The sequence below is a fragment of the Eurytemora carolleeae genome, unplaced genomic scaffold (assembly GCF_000591075.1).
Source record: "Eurytemora carolleeae unplaced genomic scaffold, Eaff_2.0 scaffold87, whole genome shotgun sequence".
Lineage (NCBI taxonomy): Eukaryota > Metazoa > Arthropoda > Copepoda > Calanoida > Temoridae > Eurytemora > Eurytemora carolleeae.
Window position 1 is genome coordinate 85,128 of NW_019396127.1, and position 13,985 is coordinate 99,112.

At 30.0% G+C, this 13,985-nt stretch overlaps 1 protein-coding gene and 1 long non-coding RNA gene across 2 annotated transcripts; both read left to right on the top strand.

Moving 5' to 3' along the window:
- Nucleotides 1-527: 527 nt before the first annotated feature.
- LOC111695745 (uncharacterized) lies at nucleotides 528-12,350 on the top strand. The gene is made up of 12 exons (XM_023465173.1): nucleotides 528-593; nucleotides 4,400-4,503; nucleotides 5,647-5,731; nucleotides 6,817-6,913; nucleotides 7,535-7,585; nucleotides 8,656-8,702; nucleotides 9,255-9,452; nucleotides 9,928-9,993; nucleotides 10,207-10,255; nucleotides 10,952-11,043; nucleotides 11,230-11,260; nucleotides 12,284-12,350. The coding sequence occupies exons 1-12, from the start codon at nucleotides 539-541 to the stop codon at nucleotides 12,348-12,350; spliced, it is 942 nt and encodes a 313-aa protein (XP_023320941.1). The 5' UTR covers nucleotides 528-538.
- A 414-nt stretch (nucleotides 12,351-12,764) lies between these two features.
- Nucleotides 12,765-13,985, top strand: LOC111695756 (uncharacterized). Its single transcript, XR_002763933.1, has 3 exons — nucleotides 12,765-12,960; nucleotides 13,774-13,838; nucleotides 13,938-13,985. It is a non-coding gene; the product is annotated as an uncharacterized LOC111695756 (long non-coding RNA).

The window sequence follows — 13,985 nt, forward strand, 5'->3', positions numbered from 1 at the left end:
GTTGTTTTCGAAAGCGATCGTGTTTAAAAACGACCGTGTTAAAAAAAGAAAAATTATCATTTTTGAAAACGATATTTTTCTTAAAACTACCGTTTTTTAAACGAAAAACAATCGTTTTAACAAGGATCGTTTCGTTTTTCGTTTTTCTTTATAGTTTAAAATTACAGATAGATAGATAGGTAGATGGATAGGATATAAAGGTAGATAGATAGATAGACAATTTAGTTGGGATCAGTGTTACAAAAGTTTGCTGAGAGAGGAATACTAAATATTATTATTATTGTTTATAATAAAGTAAAAGTATGAAATAAAAAACATTTTATGGTTTAATACCTTGGGAAACCGGCTTTGCCTGGAAACTTTACCTTAAAAGTTGACAAATTATTCTTTTTAAAACCAAGAATTGACCATTGGTTCTCCCGAGTTGCCCAATCAATCAAACAGACAAACAGAGATTATTACAAACTTATTTTATACAGATAAAAGATTGTCTGGCGAAAAAAACGTTTTTTCTGATTTTAAGAAAAATCTTCAAAAAATGCTGAAGAGTGGTGCAGGGGAAGATTTAAAAATTCTGAATCCAGCAAATCTAGGAAATATTCCAATTGTTTAATGCCCGGAGCTGATAAATCGACTGAATAAGTTTAACTTGATCTCTCTCCTATTTTAAAAGTTTCCGGATTTGGCAAAATCTTTTTAAAGTATTAAAAATTTTTAATCATGAAATTCATTTTTTTTTTAATGGCAAAAATTTAAAATAGCGAAGAACTTATTTGCGTAGGGAGATAGTGTGATAAATTGAAATTAAACCAATATATCTTTGTGAAGGTTTAACCTTACCCCAGTTTGGCTTTTTTGTCTGTTTTATTTTGATTTAGACTTAGAATTTAGACGGGCCTAAATATTTTTTCGAAAATTTAGACCGTTTGCTTTAATATAAAAGAAGCTTGATTAAGTATATTTTGTTATTTCATTGATAGCTTTTAGTGAGTTTTTGGTTAATACAATTATAAACAATTGAAAATATTTCAGAAGTAAGTATTGTTTAGCAGTCTTGCAGGTTCATTTTGTGCACACATGATTTTTTAACGTTTATTATTTTTTCCAACTTTTAATTTTTAACATATATACAAATACAATAGGTGGCAGCAGAGAAATGGACCAATTATATATGACGTCACAAGTGTCAAACATAACAAGGAAAACAAGATTTTCTCCCATTAGTGAACATGTTTTCTAATATTTAATAAAAAAGTGTATAAACAGAAAATAAAGAACACAAAATTGCACTTATTTCAATATCAATGAAATATTAGCACTTTATTATCACTATTATTAATAATTTTGTTGGACACTTAGAACTGTTGACACTTGTGACGTAAGAATACAGCTGTACTGACAGTATACAAATACAGCTGTACTGACAGTATACAAATACAGCTGTACTGACAGTATACAAATACAGCTGTACTGACAGTNTTGTATTGTATTGTATTGTATTGTATTGTATTGTATTGTATTGTATTGTATTGTATTGTATTGTATTGTATTGTATTGTATTGTATTGTATTGTATTGTATTGTATTGTATTGTATTGTATTGTATTGTATTGTATTGTATTGTATTGTATTGTATTGTATTGTATTGTATTGTATTGTATTGTATTGTATTGTATTGTATTGTATTGTATTGTATTGTATTGTATTGTATTGTATTGTATTGTATTGTATTGTATAGTATTGTATTGTATTGTATTGTATAGTATTGTATTGTATTGTATTGTATTGTAGTGTATTGTACTTGACAATCTATCTATTTGACAATATGTATTAAATAAAAAAGATGATGTTCGTAAGAATTAAACAGGGTGCTCACACGTCTCCACACACCCTGTCACAGTTCTTGTTTACGTTATTTTCTGCACTTCACTCTTGTTCTTCAAATTTTTCCTTGTGATGCAATCATTGTTCTCTCATCGAAAATTTAAATTGTTCAAATTTCATTTGTAAACTCTTCATGGATTCTTAAAATCTCAGGTTTGATGTAATTCTCTAAATAAAAGATGGCGCCTGGTATTATTCGCGTGAAATATTTCCGGTTTTTTTAGACTTCAGTTTCAATAGTCTTTGCATTAATAGTTTAAGTTTTTAAGATACCAGCAAATTCAATATTTACAAGTCATGATTTTTGCCCTTTCATTTTACAGGGATACCCACAAAGAATGAGACTGTAAAGGTAACTCTTCAAATATTACACTGTCAAGCTTAAATTATGTTTTTGTTCTAAATGTGGTCTGTAAATGAAAAATATTCGATGGAGATTGCTACAAATCTTACTCCTATCTGTTGCGTCTAAAAGGAGAAAATTGTTAAAAACAACTCATATCGAAGAACGTAGCGTCCATACAAATTCAGAAAGTTGCAATATTCATCTTGGATCGTAAAAATCAATTTAAATCCAAACAATCATCGATTATTTCGATGCATTTATATACAATTGAAGTCTCTTCCCCGTGGAACTCCAAAACCAGAGCAGAGATACCTAGCGGCCACCTAATCGTATATTTTATATGTAACAAGCGAAAAATGTTATGATTTATCAACTATATAAGAATTCATTGAAAACAAATCGATGATCATAGGTTGTAATATCTGAATGATTTATTTGCAATTAAATTGATTTTTTTACGATCCCAGGAATCCAAGCTGAATATTGCAACTTTCTAAATTTGTATGGACTCTACGTTCTTCGGTATGAGTCGTTTAAAACAAGTTTCTCCTGATAGACGCAACAGATAGAAGTAAGATTAGTAGCAATCACCCTCGAATATTTTCGACGTAAGCCTATACCCCTTTCATTTTTCGCATACACTCCCTTTAAGTCTCATCCTTTGTGGGTAACCCTTTACATAAACTGGTGAAGAGGATTGATTGTCGTCTTCCTTCTTTCTAACTAAAAAAACAAAGAAGAAGACAAGAGCCCGGTTTCTTTGTCCGGTTCTAGCTATGATTTAGCTGCGACTTCCTAGCTTATCTATGATTTTGTATTCGTTAGTCCAAAATCAGAGCAAGATCGAAGCTTAGGTTTGATCTGAAGTCGGAGCTAAATCATAGCTAAACATCAGCTGATGGAAATCACACCTGAGGTTGTATTTAGCTTCGACTTCACAGCTAAATCACAGCAAATGGGAACAAACTAGTCGCCATTTTTAGGCATTTACCATGATTTTGGGTACAAATAAGCAGACATTAAAACTACTAAAATTGCAAAACATGAAAATAGAGACCAGAAATAATATGCCAAGATGCATAGTTCAGAAAAATGAAAATATTTCTAAGATTTTTAAAAAACCTATAAATAATATTTTTTCAAAAAAGATTTTTTTAAAACAAAAATAAACCTTTTTATCAGATATTTCCTTTTATAGATTATTTCTGTTATTCTCTTTTTTTCTTCATCTTTTATCTCTATCTATCTAGCTATGTTTTTATTAGTCTATCCATCTATCTAATTTATCAATTATTTTACAATTTTAAGGCCAAAAATCAAAGACGACTTTTAAAAGCAGTCGAGAAAATATCAATGCCCCACTAAATTTTATTTTTTGCTGTCAGTTAGGAAGGCCAGCTGTTATCAAGTCATAGTCAGAGCAGCTTAGATTGGATTCATAAAACAAATTACTTGTACTTTGACTAGATCTGAAATCATACTAAATCCAACCTCAAAATTTTGACTTTTGAATGAGCTTTGACTATGATCTGAAATCTAACCTTGTAGCTATGATCTCAAATCATAGTCAGAGTCAAAGCAAGTTACAGCTGGATAAGGAAACCGGGCTAATATTACCATCTTATAAGGAAACCGGGCTAATATTACCATCTGATAAGGAAACCGGGCTAATATTACCATCTGATAAGGAAACCGGGCTAATATTACCATCTGATAAGGAAACCGGGCTAATATTACCATCTGAAACTATTAAAACTATTAAAAAGGATGCTGCACACTCGTACAATGAATTTACCAGTGGTTAAATCTGACCATGGTAAAACATTGCTTACCATGGTTAGAATCCGATTTGAAATATCTTAAATATCTGTCTCTAATCTCTAATCTAGAATCCGATTTGAAATATCTTAAATATCTGTCTCTAATCTAGAATCCGATTTGAAATATCTTAAATATCTGTCTCTAATCTAGAATCCGATTTGAAATATCTTAAATATATCTGTCTCTAATCTCTAATCTAGAATCCGATTTGAAATATCTTAAATATCTGTCTCTAATCTCTAATCTAGAATCCGATTTGAAATATCTTAAATATCTGTCTCTAATCTCTAATCTAGAATCCGATTTGAAATATCTTAAATATCTGTCTCTAATCTCTAATCTCTAATCTAGAATGAGCAAAGAGGAACGGATCAATGTGAAACTACGATTACAAAAAGTCTAGTTGAGAAGAAAAAGAAGAAAATCTGGTCTTCTATTTCATCAGTAGTGAAGGTTGGATTTTATGTAGATTGTACATAGATTGTACATGGATTGTACATGGATTTTACATGGATTGTACATGGATTTTATTTGGATTGTACACGGATTATTCATGGATTGTACATGGATTGTACATAGATTGTACATGGATTGTACATGGATTGTACATGGATTTTACATGGATTGTACACGGATTATTCATGGATTGTACNATTCCTATTCCTATTCCTATTCCTATTCCTATTCCTATTCCTGTTCCTATTCCTATTCCTATTCCTATGCCTATTCCTATTCCTATTCCTATTCCTATTCCTATTCCTATTCCTATTTCTATTCCTATTCCTATTCCTATTCCTATTCCTATTCCTATTCCTATTCCTTTTCTTATTCCTATTCCTATTCCTTTTCCTATTCCTATTCCTATTCCTATTCCTATTCCTATTCCTATTACTTTTCCTTATTCCTATTCCTATTCCTATTCCTATTCCATATTCTTATTCCTATTCCTATTCCTATTCCTATTCCTATTCCTATTCCTATTCCTATTCCTATTCCTATTCCTATTCCTATTCCTATTCCTTATTCCTATTCCTATTCCTATTCCTATTCCATATTCCTATTTCTATTCCTATTCCTATTCCTATTCCTATTCCTATTCCTATTCCTATTACTATTCCTATTCCTATTCCTAATCCATATTCCTATTCCTTTTCCTATTCCTATTCCTATTCCTATTCCTATTCCTATTCCTATTCCTATTCCTATCACTGTTTATGGAAAATTTATTCTTAAAATTTCAGAAGTTTTTATAATTTTATTATATTACATGTAATTTCATGTAATTAATTCTAAATTTACAGATTTACATGAGGAAATGACAGCAGTACCCTTAAAATCTCTGTCTGATCAATGCATGAGATATCCTTGAAAATTTATTATCTTCAACTGTGGTTTCTGTTTCAGAAACAGCAGGAATTTCAAGCAAGAAAACCGACGATATTTTCCACAATTTTGATCCGATAAAGGTTTAAAGGGTCCCGTTGTGAATTAGGCACGCCCCTATTTTTAAATGAAAGGTCACATAAAATAACAACTTTATTTCCTTCAAGTTGAGGCCCCAGAAAACTAAGTTTATTAATAAATATATAATTGTAGGGGGAGAGTAATAATGTTTCCCCTTTATTACTGGGCTATAAAGGGGAACAAAAACCTAGCTTGAAGGGAGAAAAGAATAATCCAGGTTTGACAATTTGACAGTTTATATACTTTACTTGTCTGTTAGTTTTCTTTGTATCCAATTATTGTCAAATCGGCAAGAACCGATCGGGCCCAAATTCTGTTTGGGACTATACAATTTACATATCCCCAGGGAAGGTTTATGGATGATAAAAATTTCAAAAATTTGCCACCAACCAAATTCTATTTTCATTAAATTTTAAAAATCAACGAATTTCTTTCAATAAAACCAACAAACTTTTCTTGTTTTTGTTTTACAATGTAAACAAAGAGAACATTTTTTACAATTGAAGATGGGCACGCTCGCGCAAGCGCCCTATAAGCCTTGTATAATTTGATAAAAGTAATGTTCATGATTTTGAAGGGAGGCAAACGTTTAAATTGAATATAGGATCAACTAAAATTCATAATTTTTGAATCTTTTAACGTCTTTTTCTTTTCTGATACAGCTAAACCTGGGTTCCACGTACAATAGTTTAAAACGACCAATAGTTCACAAAGTCAATAGTTCAAACGGCAGTAGTTCAAACTAAATAGCACCTTTTTTTTTATTTTTCTAAGCAATGCAATAATTTTGATGAGAAGCTCAGATCATTTGTGTATTTATGTACCAAGATCCTGTTGATATCGAGAAACTTTAGTCTAAAACTAGAAAGCGCGTCAATTGAACCATGGTTAAACCCACTTTAACCCTAGCTTAGGGAGACTTAGGGTTAAAAATCCGAGCTGCACTGATGCCGAAAACTATTACAATAATTTTACCCATGGTTAAAATCAACCATGGTTAGAAAAATCTGTCGTCTTCATTCATTTTACTATGGTTAGAATCCTATTTAACCATGGTTAAAATGTATTAAGTTTCGGCATCAGTAAGTTAGGTTTACGACATTTTATGAATTCTTTCAATGGATCCTAATTACTTGTTTTTCTAGGTTTAAATCTTATAATTATTTCTTCAGCAATTCAACTTAATAAGTTTTCAATCATTGCAATTTGTGCATGGTTGATCACCTGAAATTTCGCTTACAGTCCGTTTAAATAGCACGTTAAAATGGTTTCATGGTTTAGATGAATTTTTATTTCTTGTAGTATTCTGTTTGAAAGCTGTTCGAAAATTACGAGAATTATCTTCTGATTGTGGATCAGAGATTTATTACTCATTCTTCCAACCAAATAGAAACACAAGGTAAATCTGCGAAAATAAGGTTGTAATAAAAGTCGTCTTCGTTTAATGCTACAGGGTTACCCATAAAGAATAAGTCTATAAAGACGACACAAGACTCTTACAAAATGTGACTTTGAAGCTTGATTTTTTATTTCTTTATCCAATTTAATGTTATTTTGAAGGTTTACAAAAGGATTAAGCACAGAAACAAGCCAGTTTTGGTCTGAAAGGAACCGGCCGGCCCCAAATACAAGAAAACGGACTAAAAAAATGTTCAGTACAAAATTTTGTTCAGTACAATTGCATCTCTGAAGTCTTATCCTTAGTGGGTAACCCAAAATATGCTGCTTAGCACATTGTACAAGTTCACATTTATATACGTAGAAATAAAAATAAGTATTAACAAAATTAATATTAGTACTTAATTAGGTACACATAAATATTCAAAAACCCATTAATAAAGTTTTGAAGAAGGTTGTCAAATATTAAGAGTTTCATATCGTCTTTACAGTCTCAGAAGAACAAAAATCAATTAATCACTTTTTCATGACTGCTAAACATATTTTATATTAAAATTTTATTCAATCTTTAGATTTTTTTACATCCTAGAATTTTTTAAACGTTTTTTCCTTTTCAATTTAGATGGAGTGAAGAATGGTTAAGTGAATGTGAGTTTGCCCTACTACAACTCAAGTAGACGTTTTAATCATTTAATAAAACTATTGTGCAAACTTTATCATACTTATTCACTTCATGGTGAATTTTATTAAGAACTTTCAGCTGTACAACTTTCAGCTGTACAACTTTCAGCTGTAGAACGTGACGTGTGCTATAAAGTTTTGATTGGTTCCCGGATTTTCTCTAACAAATTTAGGATATTTCCAAACAAATATTTCAATATAAATGAAAATAAAATAAAAATTAACTTTGTATTTTTATTTCTGCTTATTTTACCTATGAAATAGCCAATGCAATAAGACAAGTAAACAAACGTTTCATAAAACTACCTATAACACCATTATTTTGGCAAGACGTGTTATAAAGTTTTTGGACTTAAAGAAACTGAGTTTTTGCCACAAACTCTCATTTCTTAATCCTTATATCTCTGCAAACCATTGTTGTAGATCTTTGATATTTCAAACAAAAAATTCTGTTAGATCAAGTTGTCTATGTTTGTAATATCAAAATTCAAAGGTTTACACCTTAAGGTTTTGTTCCTCGCTAAGGCTTGAACCTTCTCGATAAAGAGAAAATTTCTGTCCAAAAACTTTATAACAAAATTCTAACCAAAATAATGGTGTTTTTAAACAGTTATTTTAAACATTCTCTTGTTCTAATTGTCAAAACGCCTTGATACAGATATATCTAAAACAGTTACTAATTTATCAAAAAACTTCACAGTAAAATGTAAACAGACACTATACCCGGACCTTGTGTTTATATATACAGTTAAACCCTAAATGAGCCATACATCGAAAAAATTTATTAAATGTCGTCTTGACAATTTTTCAATGGGTTTTATACTATTTTACGTAAATCTTAGTATTTTCGAAAATAAATAAATAGCCATGAATATGCGGGAACAGTTTTAAAGAGCTCCATAAAATCATTTAATTGATAAATTAAATATCTGCAACATTCCATTATCAGAAAGTGAAGAATACGACATTTGATGAATTCTTTCGATGTATGGCTTATTTAGGGCTTAACTGTATACCTTGCAAAAAAGTAATAAGTATTTTTTAAAAATAGAAATATTTTAGATATCCCACATCCAGTGCCAGCTGTTTGATGTCAGTTGAAAAATCAGGTCAAAATTATTAATTTTCCACTGATCGACATTAATATAGGGTATCCCAATAAACATGGGAATTTAGTGACAATTTTGATATCTTCTTTGTAAATGATTTTTTTATTTAGAGTAGTACAATGAAAAACTTCAATTCCCAGATGTTTCGTCTGAGCTAGGGTTAAGAATTTCTTTGTTTATGTTTATATTGCATACTGTTAACTGTACTTTATAAAATGAAGTATTTTTTACAAACATCAGAGTAAAGTTGTTTCTGTTCAATTTTTATCTTGCAGAAATTTTACAGAACATTATTTACAACGTTTTTCAGACTATCAACACAATACCTTTTACAGTTTAAATAAAATATACTCTAACAGGCGTAACTATATTATGATCATTGAAATTAGGTAATACAGCGCTAACTCTTATCAAAAACGATTTATTATACGTCTCTTAATTCCTATGTTTATTGAGACACCCTGTAATACAGCGCTGATTTTTATCACAGAAGATTTCGTATTTGTCACTTAACTCCCATATTTCTTGGGACACTCTGTAGTTTTTTTTCAGTTTATACGCCTATTATCTACACGCTCCCTAAAAAGGCTAAAAATGTGCCAAAAACTCTTTTCGCGGCAAAACTGAACAAACTCCGCCTTCCGCCAAAGCTGACTGATGAAAATCAAGAGACTGATGCCGAGCTTGTAAACGAGACAAAGCAAATACAACAAGTTCAGCCAATCAAGGCTAATAATGAACAACAAAAAGGTAAAAAGAAGCACAACATGTTAAATACTCGATTTTAAAAGAAATATATTCAAGATTGGTACAGTGAAACCCTTAATAACAAATACATCGAAAGAATTCATCAAATGTCGTATTCTTCACTTTCTGATAATGGAATGTTGCAGATATTTAGTTTTTTAATTAAATGATTATATGGAACTCTTTAAAACTGTTCCCGCATATTCATGACTATTTATTTATTTTCGCAAATACTGAAATTTACGTAATATAGTATAAAACTCGCTGAAAAATTGTCAAGACGACATTTGATATATTCTTTCGATGTATTCGTTATTAAGGGTTTCACTGTATAAAAAAATTACAGTTTTTTTTAAGGTGTAGGATTAAAAAAATTGTTTTCTCAAATTTTAAGTTTCTCAAAATTTGTTTGGTTTTATTTATTTTAGACCTTTTTTGAAATTTTAACGTTTGTTTATATTTTATAACTTTTAATTAGACTGGGAGGACAATGAGTTTAAAGTGTTCAGAGGAAGAAAAGGATTGGAAGTCAAAATACAAAGAGGTCAAACTAAACTTGCAAACAATAAAGCATTATCTACACCAACACCCCTCCCCTACCCCCTGTAGCTTCTAATGTGGTTCTACCGTGCTTACCAAACAAAATTATGGCAAAGTGTTCAAGGGATTCTCGAGTTATGATCGGACATACAAACAAACAGACAAAGATTACAACATTATTTGTAAGGATAATGACCACCAAAATGTTTACTTTTAGGTTTATTTAGAGAGATCAAAAGCATTTGTCCAGACAATCAAAAAGAAGGGTAATTATCACAAAAATAAAAAGTTTTGCAATTTCAACAAAGTCTCCCCACCATTGTGTTTCAGTAGAAGTAAATATTTCCATTTACTGATAGCGCTGATTAAAGGAATCATAACTCTGATTGGATAATGAGATAGATAGAAAGATAGTTGTTACCGCCATACTCTTTCTATTGGTTCAGAATAGACAAAAAACACATGACTGAACCCTGATTGGATCAGGCGCTAATGGACCGGCATACAGGAGTGTCCCAAATATCAATTCCTTTTACTAGCCTAATATTTTCTCGTCCTTATTTTATGCAACCTGATGGTGTAACCATTTAGTATTTCAAATGTCGAATATTTGATAAAACATGGTTCAAAGTTTAAAAAGTCAAATATCTAAAATGGCAGGTTGCAAAGATATAAAGAAAATTCAAGTTCGAGGCTAAGAAATTGCAACAGTCTTTTATTTTTCTAACCCACATATCTTTACAAACAAAGTTGTAAACCTTAGATATAGTTAAAACTATGAACTATGTTAGATCAAATAATTTAAGTTTGAAATATCAAAGGTTTATATTATTGGGTTTCAAAGACTAGAAAATTTGAGTTTGTGGGAAAGATTTAATTCCTTTGGTCCCTGGTTGCAAAGATTTTGTAGCCCACAATTTGTTTCAAATATTTTTAATTACTTTCATAAAATTGTTTGGTAGTAGTGAAGAAGAAGTAAATGATGAAGAATATAGAATAATACTTTGTTTCTGCACTCTTCCAACAATAGAGCAAAATAACGAGATTAAACTAGGAATATATTTGAAAATTTTAAGAATAAACATATATCTATAAAACATTATAAAAAAGTAATTAACGTTCTGCGATTTTGGCAATCACTGAAATTTACTTTGTCTTTTCAAAACTTATCTTTTAATCTTGAAATTTATAAAATAAAACAAATTTATAAAAGTATTGAAATTTTTTTTATATTTTAAAGAGAAGACCTGGAGATATTGGACTGGGGCAAGGTAACATTTTTTTTATAGCAAATATATAAATTTATTCTTTATTTTCTGATACCTAATTCTTAGAATAGAATTATGTGCCAGTAACACGCACCTCTGCCCCTTTATAGTAAAAGTAAATATTCAACCTATATGAAGCATAAAGTCTGACCGCGTCAACCTTGTTGCACTGGTTAGTCCTGTCCATAGATCTAGGTACAGTACAAACTGGGAACGGAAAGGTTGACCCGGAAATTCAAATGTACTACGGCTGCCCTTGGTAAATACCATCATCAAATATTGTCTTGCATACAATCCAAATCTAAATGGCACAAAAAATTATCTGAGAAACAAACTTTCTAAAAAATGTAATGCCAAATGTCGAGTTAAAATACAATGGTCTGCGATTATATCAGTACAATGAAGACGACTTCTTATAAATAATGCTTTGATTCCTAAGAAGCATTTTTTAAAATTCAAATTTCAAGTTTATAAGTAAATAAAGAAAAGCTGTTGATTAACAACTTCCGTTTGTTTATGTGGCAACTGCTGTTTGAAAGATTGGTAGAAATCAAAAGTTCAAATATAAAGTCGTCTTCATTCTACTGATTTACACGACGACGACTGTAGTTTCCATAACGAAGGATGGGCAGTTGTCTTGGTCGTTTCTAAACCTTAACGGTTTTAATAGTATTCGAGAAAAGCTTTATGTTTATAAGTTCTCTTTTATTATTTACTATTTTAAATTCTGCTTTGACCAAAAATATTTACCAAAATAAATTTCAAAAAGTTTCGATAAAATGATATGAAAATCATTCTTTTTAATATCATCAGTCAGATAAAAATGTAACAAAAACAAACTTAAAGATATACTGTGAGTCAAGAATTTCAGATTCTTGTGACGCAAAAAATGCTCATAACTTATTGTACTTTTGCGCAAAAGATCCGCAAACGTTCGCAAAAAAAGTCCGCAAAAAAAGTCCGCAAATCAAATGTTCAAGAAGTTTGACATAAAAAATTAGCTTTATCCTATTTTAATTATTGTAGACGAATCTATAGAAATCTGAATCAAGAGTTTAACTTAAAGAAAATCACATTCTTCAAGGAAGGCTAAAGAATCATCTGTATATCACTTGCCTGGGTCGAAGTGAGAGATTTGATTTTAGAACTGCTATGTCATCTCTATATATGTATATAGTTTTAAATTGACTTTTAACTTCGTTACATACTTTTGTCTATATCTAATACTTGATATTAAATACTAGCTGGGGTATCCTTTTTAACCGTATCCGGCCTTGTAAAAGGACTGTATAGGAAAAATGAAAGGGATTATAGGCTGCAGAAAGCTATAAAGCTAAGCTAATCACTTTAGCTCTTATCGCAACTCACAAAAGTTATATCTGATGTTCCTGTCTCGAGAAATTGATATGAAACTGTCTAAAATTTCCAAAAAAACGTATATATACAATTTTGTATAGAAATTGTAGGTTTAAACAGATCATATTCAGCAAAAAGTTACAATTGTCAAATGTTAACACTATAGCTTTACTCTAAGGGCAAAATCATAGTGCGGGAGGGTGGATTCAGGCAGTAAATTTGGTCAACACAATATTTACAAATTTTTTAATTTTGAATAAATTATTCATTGGCGGTAATAGAGGGATAAAAAAGTATTGGACTGCGAGGAGAAAGCAGCAGAATCTCTTTTTAAATATATTGTTGAGGTGATATTTTTAAAAAATATTTTCAATTTTTAAGATTTTCTTTTCAGTCAAAAAAACTTGTCTAACAACGTTTTTTGATTTCCAGAAATTCTATAAATGTAGAAATTGAGCGAAGACTTCAAAAATTGTCTTGGATCGTAGAAAGCTTTTAATTGAAACATGTTGTTATAGTTTTCTTTGAAACCTTTATATTTTGAAAATTTTATTTTAAAAATATATATTTTTAAACTGTTGGAACTATAGTTATCAGATATCAAGGGCCGGTTTCCTAGAAATAATTTTTTCGCAATCCTCTCGTGGAAAAAAATGTTCTTTTTTTTGCGAAATTTCTCATTAATCTGTTTTGCGTGACAAAACAAGCATGTTTTCGTAAATCAGATTTATGCGAAATTTTTCAAAAAAGCTAAATTTTTCGCAAAAAAAGCTTGCGAAATACGAAATAAAATTTTCGCGAAATTTCGGTACCCTTTTCGTTCGCTGGAAACCCTACTGATATCTGTCTTGGTTCAAAATAAATAATTATAATCATTTTGTTTCTGTTAGAAATACTTCTAATGGTTAAATCATACTTAAAGGGACTGTTACAGTAATTCTAAGCTTTTAATTAAAAAAGTAATATTCGCCCTCTTTCTTTTTCATTCAATTATAAAACGTCGCTTAAGATTTGGTATTCATTCCACAGTTTTTGAGTTCTCCATATATTTTTTTCATCCAAACTTCTTAAAAATGGATCATGTTTTGATTCATAGATAATTACAAATTATGAATGAAAAAATTCAACAGAATGTTTTTAAATATATTTAATAATTTCAGGTTACTATTTCAAATGTGACTTCAGACAATTTTATCAAGTTATTGGATTTTGTGCAAAGAACAAGGTTTATAAGATTAATAAAAATTAATTTTGTCCTTAATTAGCACACAAGACACAAAAATTGTTTATATAATTAGTGCACATTTTTATTTTATTTTAAAAGAGTGGAAAAACAGAATGGGTTCGCATCTCTTTACAAAACTGTTCAAAG

Coding starts and splice junctions, on each gene's coding strand:
- LOC111695745 (XM_023465173.1), top strand. CDS start 539: ATGCTGAAGAGTGGTGCAGGGGAAGATTTAAAAATTCTGAATCCAGCA. Junction 4,504..5,646: donor CTATTTCATCAGTAGTGAAG/GTTGGATTTTAT, acceptor ATATAATTGTAG/GGGGAGAGTAATAATGTTTC. Junction 10,256..10,951: donor CCAGACAATCAAAAAGAAGG/GTAATTATCACA, acceptor ATTGTTTGGTAG/TAGTGAAGAAGAAGTAAATG.